Source organism: Electrophorus electricus, chromosome 18 (genome assembly GCF_013358815.1).
Source record: "Electrophorus electricus isolate fEleEle1 chromosome 18, fEleEle1.pri, whole genome shotgun sequence".
In the NCBI taxonomy this organism is placed as follows: domain Eukaryota; kingdom Metazoa; phylum Chordata; class Actinopteri; order Gymnotiformes; family Gymnotidae; genus Electrophorus; species Electrophorus electricus.
In genome coordinates, this window is record NC_049552.1 from 4,597,246 (window position 1) to 4,609,189 (window position 11,944).

The window sequence follows — 11,944 nt, forward strand, 5'->3', positions numbered from 1 at the left end:
CAATGAAATCTTACCAATTTTCCTTTGACCTTCTCCATCAGCTGAGAACACAAAGTAAAAGAATGTGGCATCATTTTAATGAGATGAGCATGACTGTTTATAATACAAATCCAAAGGACTGATATCAGTATTAATGGCATATAAATTCCAACTATAGCGCTGAGGCTGGTTCCCAGAATCCCCTTCAGTCCAAAACTGGGAAGTCTGCTTATATGCATAATCCTAGATAGGACCAATCTGGGTCTTGGAATGTCTCCAATAGTTAAATATGGATAAAGTGAATAGCAAGCATATTCTTGCACTCAGTCACTAGCATTAATTCTAAGTATTTATGCAGATAGTGTGCTTAAAAGCTGTAACGGTTGATTTGAAGACAAGACTGGAGTACAAACATCAAATAGTCAGACATTTCACACCCAGTAAACCACATGCGTAGTTGACATGCAAAACTTTACATTTTTACAAAATGAAGAAAACTACCTTCATTAACATTAAAATTGCCAACATTTTAGAAACGGTGCCATCATTATGACTTTGGTACAAACAAATCCCTATGCGTTGTAGGTAAGGTAAAAAGAACGAACAAAAGTGCAAACATCTCAGAACCCGTATTCACTTCCGAACACCTTTGGTTAGGATTGATTCCTAACCCTTCTGTGCATCCTTTAAAAGTTAAACCTCAACTGAAAGTAATAGGCATAGCAACCTGAGCAGGGAAACCGAGCTATGATGACAGCCACATTAGTTAAAATGAGAGTGCACTTTCAAAATGAAATTATGACAGCTGAAGATGTTGCAAACAAACAAAACAAAAAAAAAGTGCATTGAGTTTGGTACTTGAAGCAAAATGATCAAGCTTGAACACACCAACACAGAAGGCTGTTGGGCGGGAAGTCCTATAGTGGTAATGCCTCCAAGTAGTTACTCTGAGGAGCGTTGTCTAGATGTCCATCTTTCCCTCTGTCTGAATGCATGCTCCATATCTGTTTTATGTACAAACTTGCCTTTCACATTAAACCTAGAAGTGAGCAACATACAATGAAAACGATGGCAGTACTGAAACTGAAATGACCTGTTCCAACTGTTACTAGTGGTTCTGAGTAGGAAAGCTCACAACTTTACTGATGTGCACATTTCACCAGAACAACTGACTGATTTGCTGAACTCTCTCAACTAAAATAGTCTTGTCTTGATATACTTCGGTAAATTATAGAAACACTGCAACAGTCCTTCGCTTCCAGAGTCCTTGTTTTGTTTTGTTTTTTTAATGCGTTAATGGAGCATTTGATCGACTTTCAGTGTCCTTTAGTGCAAACATGCATTTTTTTTCGCTAGATGCAAAAGTTTGCAGGTATTCCAAAGTCTCCTGTAACAGTTTTAACAGCAACTGTAATAGTAAACGTTATTGAGTTTTTAATGCTGGCTTTCAAACTAACGTTAATTTCCTTTTTAAAATAATTTCAAGGGTTTTATGAATGTTGCATAAAAGTTATTCACAGAACCTGTCAAATAACCTAGAATAATATCTAAATGCCATTATTAATTACAATTAAAAATGGCTTCAGGTTGATGAGTGTAGCAAGATCTTGACGATTCTCTTCTTCACCATCATTGATCATTTCCTAGTTGGCAGGGTGTCATATCACTGCCAAAAATTGACTTCAGCCATGTCATTAATAGTCTAAAAACACTGCTAACTCTATGAACTACTCACCAAGCATGCTAATACATAGTCTGAATTAGACAAGGGAATAACAGAATAACAGCTTTAGGCATTATAATGGCAAAGATCTCCAATCCATTGCACCAGTGTTATGTGCAAATCATGTCAGCTTCACGTATCCCAAATTATCCCACTTCAACCACAAAAAAAACCCCAAAACAAACATACACACACAGGTCCAGAGGGATACATAAAGAAGCAGCTGGATGGCACTACCCTGAAAGGGCATGGCATCAGTGTTGGCATCAAATGTTCCCAGGCACATGCTGCGTAGTCATGTTGTCGGGCTTGGAGTGGGCATGTTTCACATCCCACTGAAATCTGCAAGCAACACAAACAGGGATTCACGTAGCTCAGCACACACGGGAGCGGCCCGCCCGGTGCCGACCCAGAGCAGTGACAGGCAGCTGCGGATTGGGCAGAGCTAGAAGCCGATTTTGCCCCTGGTCATGGAGTAGCCCAGTTTGGCCTCGTTGTTGATGAAGGACATGAAGCCCAGGTAGGTCTCGATGAGCAGAGGTCGCTCCAGTAGGAGCACTCCATTTGAGCGACCCGGAATGGGGAACTCCTTGTGGGCCTTCTTCACGGCCTGAATTAGCTGGGTTTTAAAGTTCTCCAGCTGGCAAAGGAAACAGCGAGGTCACTGGCAAGCCTCTAGGAATTCCTCAATGTTGGATAATCGTTAACTACATAATCTTAAGTAGGATTTACATGTAGCGGTCATGTAGGAAATATGGTGTCTTGAATGTAACTTTATATTGAAAGTATTGGGTTCCCCCAAACTCATCTTCCTGATTGTGGTCTAATGCATAGCTTCTAATGTGCACTATATGAATGTGGTAACAATGAGGTGGAATTATCTCTCTTTCTGTGGAGGGGACTGTAATTGTCAAGTCAACCATATTCTGCTAGCAATTCAAATAACCACAGTGATGTAACAATGTGGCATTTACAACTTTCCCCTTTCTCGGACCTTGTTTTGATTTGGACAACTTGAAACAACCCCTCAACCCCACATTGGTGCTGGAATCGCTGGGGTTACTCATGGGGCAGCGACACTTGTTTAGGACCTCCATGCTCACCTGGCAGAGGGAGGCCACCTTCTCGTCGGCATGGGCCATGGGGTGCTCCGTGAAGGTGGCGTAGGGCATGTCGGTAGACCAGGGATTCCAGCGATTTAGGAACGAAGGCCTCGGCCGCTTATCCCAGTGCACACGGATACCGCTGCCCTCTCTCCTTCGCAAGCCAATGCACACGCGCGCACGCACACACAATTTCCATTACCTTTGGTATAACATTCATTACTAGTAATCACTAGTGTAGTAGCATAGATTAATACAAGGAAAACAGCTTCAAGCCCCTGTATGCATACATGTCTCTACAATGATGTTCAAAGGCCTTTCAAACAAATGAATTCACACTGCACAATAGCAAAAGTCCAAGGTCATAAAAATACAAGTTATGAACCATGCTTTCACATCTTACTTGTTGAGTGATTTCGGAGGAAACTCAAAATCCCCAACTGAAATTGTGTCCACGGCATTTAAGGAAATTCTGATCACCTGCTGACACACCAAGTTGATGAAGTCATATTTGCACACCAGCAAGGACCTGAAAACACAGCACATCTTCAAACAATGAAGAGATAAAACTTCTCAGATGGACCGACACCATCAAGCACGTCACGGAGGTCCCATCCTCACCTCTCTGTGATGAGCACAAGTCTCTCCTTCTCATTGTTCCAGTGATCAATTCTGTACAGAAAGTCAGACCCAAACAAGACTGGTCACACTGGACAGAACTCCATATCAAAGTCAGGACCATTTCAGAAATATTATAAATTCCGTAGTTTGTTCGGCATATATATTAAATAGATATTAACCACCTAGTTCGACTTGAGTGAAATTCACCAGCATCGCATAATTTTAGCCCTTCACATCATATTTGTTTTCATCCTGGCCATTTGAATCCCATGATGTGTTCGTGTTACGTTTGTAATGTACTGTCCAGCTTGGGCTGGACTACAGCTGATGGTGCCAGATGCAAGACCACGCTCTACATTCCTGCAGTGCGCTTCAGCATTATCAGGTTGGGAAGAGAACTGGACTCACTCTGCCAAAAGCCACACACTCAGAACCTCGCCGTCTTCTGAAGGGAGGGCCACTGTGCGAATATCGTTCACGGCCTGCTCTATTGTTCCTGGCTGGAGAACAAAAACAATATATTATCAGCATAAACAATACCGACACTGAACTACTACAGGTTGTCACCGCGGTTTTCTTAAGGGTTAGCCTTGGGTAGGACCGTAAAGCATTATTTGCCCTGCTCTTCGTTTCCGCAGGGACATTCAACGCTACATTCAATACTGGGGTAGTAATGACAAACCATCACTGGACGATAATTCTGCAGAGATGCCTACAATTTGACCCAGATTTCGGCACAGTTAATATGGCCTACTCACCTTTACCGTTCCTGCAAATGATGCATGTTCATAAGTGCTACAATTGAGTAGCAGAATTGATTGAAAAAAAAGATTGAAAAGGAAGGCTGTGTGTGTTTACTGAAGATCTGGGAAGAACATTCATACAGCAAACACCGATGTTAATCTATAAGCATCAAAACTTTAACCAAAGCCCAAAACTATCCTGAACTATCTGTACCATCAAAAGGTCAAAAACTTGTACCCATAAGGCCAACTACTAATGAATTTGAGTCCATTTCTGACACTAAAGATTTTTTTCTGGTGTTTAAGACTACAAGCTCATTTGATTAAATGGCCAGGCTACTCTGTATGTCATGACACTAGTGGAAACCTTGACTTATCTAAATATAACTCAGCCAAGTCTCCTCGGTTGTCAACAGTGTTAATACATTAACAAGTGGCTAATATACACATTCGAAATACTGGCTAATTAAATTTAAACACTTCAGAATCATCCAGGATTATGTAGAGACCGCATCCCCTTTGATCCTCCACTAATCTCTTACAGATGAGACAAACATCAGACATCCCCATCAAGAGTGAGATAAATGACCATTCAGATAATAAGTGCGGTACTGCAGACTACAACCTTTCTAGATACACCACTAAAATAATTAGTCATCCCACATTGCTCCTCATGCATTAGAGTGGGAGTTGTCGACTGTATTACTAGCAAGATGTAATCAGGAGAAACCAAAAGAAGACTTGCTGATTGTTTTGTTGAACACTTTTAGACAATCAAAATTAAGTTTCCAATGGCAAGGCACTGTAATGCTAATGGTCACTGCGTTAATGACAACTGTTTGCAATGTCAGTTGTTACTAAATTAGGAAACTCAAAGAAAAAGAACTCATCTACACTCTCAGAACTTTAGAGCCCCATTGAATTAAAGTTAAGATTTAAGCACCTGCTTTTTCTAATATAAACTGGTTCCACCTCCTAGAGCTCCAGAAGCACTTTGCTTGCACAGCTGATGAAGCGCCACTGTCTAAAACGTAGTGTTTCTATGGAAACCTTGGGTGGTTTACTGCAGTTTTGAATCTCTCTACAATCACTACAGTATGTACATTTTACTCACCTGTAAACATATTCATACACACGTCGAAACAGAACATCTCGACCAGAAGTCCTAAAATGCATGTTTTGTTTTTTTAAGTTTTAAGATAACCTCTAGACCTTCTCTGTTGGGATCTACTGGTGCTTTATATGCTGCACTTTAGCTAAATAACTGGTGGTGGCGCTTACAATGAAAGCTTGGCCTGTGAATTCCCTAGGGCATGTCAGCTCTCAGAGTTTTAAAAAATTCATTGATATTCGACTCTTAAAATTATTTTATTAGCACAATATTAAAAATATTAGTCTATAAATACATAAATCCGCAAATATGTCCGTTAGCTAACCTTTTCTAGCAAGCCAGACAGCTTATTTAAACTTATTTATCTCTGGCTAGCTAGGAAAACTAATAAAATACATTGTTTGTAAGCTCTATAGATAGGCCCCATTTGTTAGCACCTGGTAAAAGTGTATCAATTTGGAGAAACGTTTAAAAAAAGGTAGCCTAATAACATTTTGCTGCCTGCATAACTAGCGAGCTAGCTACTACCAAATAACGACGCTAACTGCTTATATTAACGTTAACGTTATCCGAGATGATTAATGATAGGGTTCGTGTTCCCGTGTGTCCTTACCCTAAAAACAAAGTAATCCTTGACTTTTGCTTTCATCGTCGGATTGTGGACGTGAAAGGGCGTCAGTTTTTGCAGGGGCGAGCAGCAGGCCACAGCCGTTTCCAAGCCGTGGCTCGACCGGGCCCCGGGCGGCGTAAACGCGACCTCCACGCCGTCCTCCACCTCGGCGGCGTGCAGCACCGCGGCGCCCGGACTGTCGGGCTCCGCAGCATCATTCAGCTGAAGCATCCTAGTGACACTGCTGGTCGGGGAAATTCTCAAACTAAACAAACAAAACTCGGATAAATAACAGGACTTCAAAGGACCAGAGAGCACCAGGCTGGTAGCCCTGCTTAGGCTTCGTGAAAGATACACCCACCGGCTCCACTCCTCCAATATTAGACTGGTTTTCTTAAAGGGACCCCACACCTCGGGTTTGGAAACCATTGCCGCAACAGATTAATTAAGATACATTGTGCCAATATAAAATTATAGTTACACTGTGTTTAGAACGATGATTGATTTAGGCAGATACAAGTCAATAATCGCTAATAATAATAATAATAATTATTATTATTATTGTTATTATTATTATAATTATTATTGTTGTTGTTGTTGTTATTATTATTATTATTATTATCTGTCTTGTCGGTTCCCAACTCTTAAAGCTCAAATCATGAAACACTGTAATGTCTGGCAGCAATAAAAACACTGGTTCTTTTCACCATATTTTTGTCAGTTATGTCTTTTGTCACTGTTCCAGCTGTAGAATAAACATGAAAAAGTAAAACCAACTGAAGCTAACTAAACACAGCACAATAAGACAAATAAAGATATGAACCAAAGACAGCGCCACACTATTAGTTTCAGAATAGGATGAATGGTGAATGGTGATTACATCTGCACTTAGCCAGAAATGGAAAACAGGGCAAACCTCATGACGTGAAAGAAATCTAGAGAAGACGAAGATATTGGCACAACAGGCAAAACCGGAAGAGATGCTGGATTTAAACCAATAGTGGTGCAACAACACAGCTGATTTGTTTTAGGAGGCTAAATGACAGGGCAGGGGGGGAAACAGAAAATCTTCTGAGTTGCTTTTTACAATGGTAGTCATTCTTTGTAATTCACAGTCAGCTGGTGAAGCATAGCTGGCACATGGCAGAAGTGATATCTGTACTGTGTTTACTGTCTAAATGAAACAAAAGGTTCATTGTGGGTGCATAAACTCTCAGTTTAATCATGTTGTGTGCATGGCCCGAAACTCACAAACAATGGACAGCATTCATATAAAAAGCACACAGGTTTTTATTGCATATCAATTTCATGTATAAATTCTTCATAGCATTGGAAAGATTACATTTGGTATACATATCTATTCTACAGAATTAAGATCAGAATCATGTCTTTTCCATGAAATTTCTCTAAAGTACATCTTCAGTAATCACAAGCATCAAAAAGGAACTGCAGGTTCCGAATGTTCATTATTATTCTACAATCCTTTTTATTTTTCATCATTTCTCTCCCACAAGCATATTGTGTAATTCAATAACCACCTGCCCATTGCATGTAAGGCAGTTAACAGGACTGAAAGTCAAACCTACTAACCTAACCACATGTACAATAAGTGCATCTACAAATTCAGTATTTTTATTACCTTTTTTCTTTTTAATTTAAGATACACATTTCACAAAATGACACCATTATGACCGCTAAAACACAAGTCATGCACAATAGATTTTGTTTTGTTTTTTGTTTGTTTTTGTCTTTTTTAATAAACAGAACAGAAGCGATATACAACTCAGACCCAAATGAAACAAGCACCATCTATTTCTATTTTCAAACCCATGTTTTAAATGAATTTTCAGACAAATGCAACATTATTTTTTTTGAAATACTATACAGCTTTAGAAGAACCATAATTACCTATGGTTTTACATTTGTTTTGTATTGTAACAGTGGGCAAAGTAATAATGTCCATAGTTCAGTTTGCGACCATTCGTTGTATGTGTTTTTTAAAATCTTCCCAACACGTGGATCCTTGCTTATAACAGTAGTTTGTGACATGAACCTCCCCTTATGCAGTATTTTTAAACATCTCCAGCAACGCTATTTAAATATGGAGCGCTTCTGATCTCTCATGCATTGTACAGTGAGGACAAGCTACTGAAAATCAGAATGTGGCAAAGTGAGTCAGAGGCGCCATCTAGTGGCAAATTACTGTTATAGTGCTGGAGGGTTGACGTTTTAGGCTGAATTCTCTCCATGTAGGGTGCTAAAGTATCTTTCCTGTGGTATATATGTGTACTTATGACGATGCTGTTTATAATGTCATCATCTGTTGTGCAACATGGTTGCACACAGTGTACTGTCTTGCATTTTGGGTTAAAGTGCTTGTTAAAACCACGCAGCCTTATTTGGAGAATCGTATTAAAACCTGTACTAAGGCGACAGAGCACGCACGAGAAGACCAGAACTACCTCTGCAACTCGTTGACTCGCGTACCCTGTATTTAAGTGCTATTTTGTATTTTGTATAGAGTGAGCCATGGACCATATGCAAAGAGAGTAAGCGAAAGGAAAAGACGAGAGAAGCGGTAATACTAGATGCAATTCCACCTGGATCCCAAAATGACTGAAAAAAATGGTATTGGTCTGATGACGTTTGATACACTAACGACACGTTAAATCTACACTACACATTCATCATGAGTTTGTGTTTAGTCATTTCCTTTATTTGTACGATTCATGCGCTGGATTCACAGTTCAGTGGAGCTGCGCCAGCACGCCGGAGTCCCGGTGCTACGGTAGCGTGCGTATTCAGACAGAGCTGCGCTCGCCTATCCGCGGCGACGCTAGCCACTCACAGCTCATTTGATCCCATCCCAGCCCCTTCAACGAGTAGCAGCTCCTTAAATCTCAAAAAACATGATTACACGTGGAAATGACACTGTACAGTTGCTTTAAGGCTTCCACTTCAATCCTATGTGCCCAGTGAACACTAGCGACTCGTTGGATGGTTTCTGGGACCCATCGCAAAATGGGGTTCGTTAAACTTCTTTAACTACAGGGACATGCAGTGTCAAACACGACACACAAGGGATCAGACTTTCTGAGTGTCACAGGGTCTGTCTGTTGGTGGAGTAAAAACTGACAGTATTACTGACTGTAACAGTAAAAATATAATGCCCCACTATTCGAGTTATCTGATGCTTTAATTAAAAGATTCAGTTTCAAAAGTTTCAACCATTTGTTCAACATCAAACACTTCACATACAGTTTGAAATGGTTGTGCGAACGAAAGACAAAACAAACCTCACAATGGACACAAACAGACTGGTGCCAAGACTAAGATATCATAAATAAAACAGCTCATTCTCTTTTTTTAGTTCAAAATTTGGCACACCGGTCTCTATACAATACCCTTCAGAGTGTTGAGAGAATCTCGATAAAATTTCTGAGATTTAAATCCTTCAGGAAAATACAGTGGGTAAAACCTTTTTTTGTAGAGCCATTTTCTTCCAATAATGATGAATAGACTAAAATAAATAGAGAACAAAAACTCAAATATATAGAGTGAGTAGGCAATATGAGAAAGAAAACACTACTAAAACAGCGGCAGTAACCACCGGGGAAAAGAAAGAAATGATTGTCCCAGAAAAAAAGGGTTATTTGGCACACAACACTCTTTGCTACGAACTTTCAAATTATTTTGTACATCATACAACAATATCGTACAAATTTGGTCCTTCACTAAATAATTATATTAACATTTAAGCACAGAAGCGCTTGAAAGGAAACAATACTGTTTGTCGAAGAACAAATCACGTACAAACCGAGGAAAACCGTACTGAACGCGTGAAGTGGGGCGGATACTCCGAACGCCTCCAAAGAAGAATAATTTAATCCGTAAAACAAACTCGCAATTCAAACAGGAGGCCCCTGTGTGTACAGCTGAAACGACGAGCATGGTCAAAACTGTGAGAAGGCTGTGCACTGAGCTGAGCGGTTGAATTGCAACGGTTTTACCGTTCCGAAAGCGATCGTCATAATCAGGAATCCCCATCTCGCTGTCGTCATAAAGGGAGTGACGACCGTAAATCGTCACAATCCAACGGACTTCTACTACTCTCTCAGCTCCGTTGAACTTTCGTTTTGTTTCATGTGAAATATCCATATTTAAAACAGCTTTTTAAAATCGGTTCTCCAGTTCTAGGTTTAGACATTTTAAAGGACAGAATGCAAAACATAATTCCCGTTCACCTCGGAGACACCCTGTCTTGAAGAGGCGATGCGCCCCCTTGTGGTCAGATCTACCCCCTGCATACCCTCGCGTTCCACTCGATTCTTTGGAAACATGAATGCATTGGTGTACATGTAGAAATACCTCTGTTCCCCTTTCCCTCCTTTGTACCTCCAGATCAACAATGTCCATGCAAGGTATCACTTTCATAAGCGTGTCATGTGGTAGTGGGAAATTATGTGAGCGGAGTGATTTGTAAAGTCACGGGGGATCTTAAGAGTGAGCTGTGAAGGAGAACATTGCAAGCAGAGTTGTTTGGATTGAAGCTTGAGGTGGCGGTCACCCTGGAGAATGTACTGAATGGTCAGGAGTGGTCTGGTCAGTCTTTCGTCCTTCTCTGCAGCGGAAAGGAGACCTGGACGGCTCTGCTGGTGCAGCGAAGAGTGCAGGCAGCTAGGCTCCTTCCTACACCCCGTTGGCCGTGTTGCCGTGGTGGAACATCTACCTGTGAGCCTCGCTGGTCCTCATGAACTTTTGTGAGCCATGACTCTCCTTCATATCGGTCTATACCGATCCCTTTCTCTCTCTCACTCCCTCTCTCAGTCTCTCTCTCTCTCTCTCTCTCTCTCTCCCTCAAACCCTCTTTCCGACCCCCTCTCTGTCTCCTTGCTCTCTGGGCTTAGATGTGGTTGAGTGGGTGAAAGGAGCTGGTTTCAGAAGGGCCTCCCCCCATGTTCAGCCAGGCGTCCAGCGAGTTCTGGGAGGACGTGTGCAGGGGGTTGTTCTCTGACAGAGAGAGCATCATTGCATAAGCCTGTGGGGGGTGAGGGGTGAGGGGTCAAACAGGAAAAAAAACCAACTGAATAGTCTCCTCCACACAAGGAAAATATTATATAACATTTGACCAAAAAAAGAGAAAATATTTCATAGTTCAACAATAGCGGTAACAATAGAAGAAGTTGGAGAAGAGTTCATTTAACGGTTTTCGGCGCAGATGATGTTACAGTTAGTAGTTAAAGATCAAAAGGCACGTGTGTTAGTTATGTTAAGGTTATTCTGTTAATTTGTAGACTTTAGCACAGAGTTGTAATACAAGGAAAAGGTGAGAAAATATCCGGTATAGACATAAAAAAGAGGTCTGTGTTTCCATTTGTCCTACTATGTAATAAAGGGTGTGTTTTAAAGGTAAGTTTAAAGGAAGCTCTTGCAAAAAAAAAAAAAAAAGTGTGTCCATTGATGTTGGTATGTTTTCTGTGATAAACCTACAAGGACAATACTCTAATCTGCCTTTCCAACCATTATTTCTTTGTTTAGTTATTTTTAGTAAGTCACCATATAGTTGAGTGGGTGCAGTGACATACCTGGGTCTTAGCCTGCCTCAACAGAGTCTCTTTCAGAGCCTCAGACTCTAAGGAGGTGTTAAAAATGTCTTTAACATCAAAGGGCTCGTCGGCAGGTTTATGGAGTTCCAGGCCTTTGGGGAAGCCTGGTAGAGGCTCCAGATCTAACAGGCCTGCGTCCTCCTCAATACACCTGCACCAAGGAAGGAGGAGGGACCAGGGAGGGGGAGAGGTGAGGGGACCCTCTGTTAGCCCAATCAGAAGATGGCTGGAGCCAGATGAGGTGTGGTTACGGGGAGCATGCAGGAGGGGGGAATGGTGCGTTGGCATGGAACGATGGCAGCGCGGAGACTCGTGGGTGCGCGGATGTGGGCGCGACCGCACATGCACAACAGGACGCATGCGGAGTGACAGCCACGCGGGTCTTACAGCTTCAGCTCCATGGCATGCCGAGACGTCTGAATGTTCTTTAGCGGGAAACTCTAACACT

At 41.4% G+C, this 11,944-nt stretch overlaps 2 protein-coding genes across 11 annotated transcripts in view; both read right to left on the bottom strand.

The window, feature by feature from the left end:
- Positions 1-55: 55 nt before the first annotated feature.
- On the bottom strand, positions 56-6,254 carry tprg1l (tumor protein p63 regulated 1-like). The gene is made up of 6 exons (XM_027011344.2): positions 5,894-6,254; positions 3,835-3,926; positions 3,427-3,477; positions 3,209-3,334; positions 2,806-2,959; positions 56-2,342 (listed from the first exon to the last, which is right to left on the bottom strand). Exons 1-6 carry the CDS (start codon positions 6,119-6,121, stop codon positions 2,148-2,150), a joined length of 846 nt encoding a protein of 281 aa, XP_026867145.1. The 5' UTR covers positions 6,122-6,254; the 3' UTR covers positions 56-2,147.
- Positions 6,255-7,162: 908 nt separating this feature from the next.
- The window catches only part of prdm16 (PR domain containing 16), a 185,812-nt gene continuing 181,030 nt past the window's right edge, over positions 7,163-11,944 (bottom strand). For 9 of the 10 annotated variants that reach the window (XM_035536254.1, XM_035536253.1, XM_035536259.1 and 6 more), the window contains 2 exons: positions 11,476-11,647; positions 7,163-10,928 (listed from right to left, as the gene is read on the bottom strand). In XM_035536254.1, the coding sequence (XP_035392147.1) occupies positions 10,794-10,928; positions 11,476-11,647 (307 nt within the window). In that variant the 3' untranslated portion in view covers positions 7,163-10,793. The remainder of the gene's footprint in view (positions 10,929-11,475; positions 11,648-11,944) is intronic. The other variant, XM_035536260.1, reaches the window with a different exon arrangement.

What these genes read in the sequence shown, in the direction of transcription:
- tprg1l (XM_027011344.2), bottom strand. Translation starts at nt 6,121, where the DNA reads ATGCTTCAGCTGAATGATGCTGCGGAGCCCGACAGTCCGGGCGCCGCG. An exon ending in AGGATTACTTTGTTTTTAGG is followed by an intron (nt 3,927 to 5,893) that starts GTAAGGACACAC and finishes TTTGTTCTCCAG; the next exon opens with CCAGGAACAATAGAGCAGGC. An exon ending in CTTGTGCTCATCACAGAGAG is followed by an intron (nt 3,335 to 3,426) that starts GTGAGGATGGGA and finishes CTGTGTTTTCAG; the next exon opens with GTCCTTGCTGGTGTGCAAAT.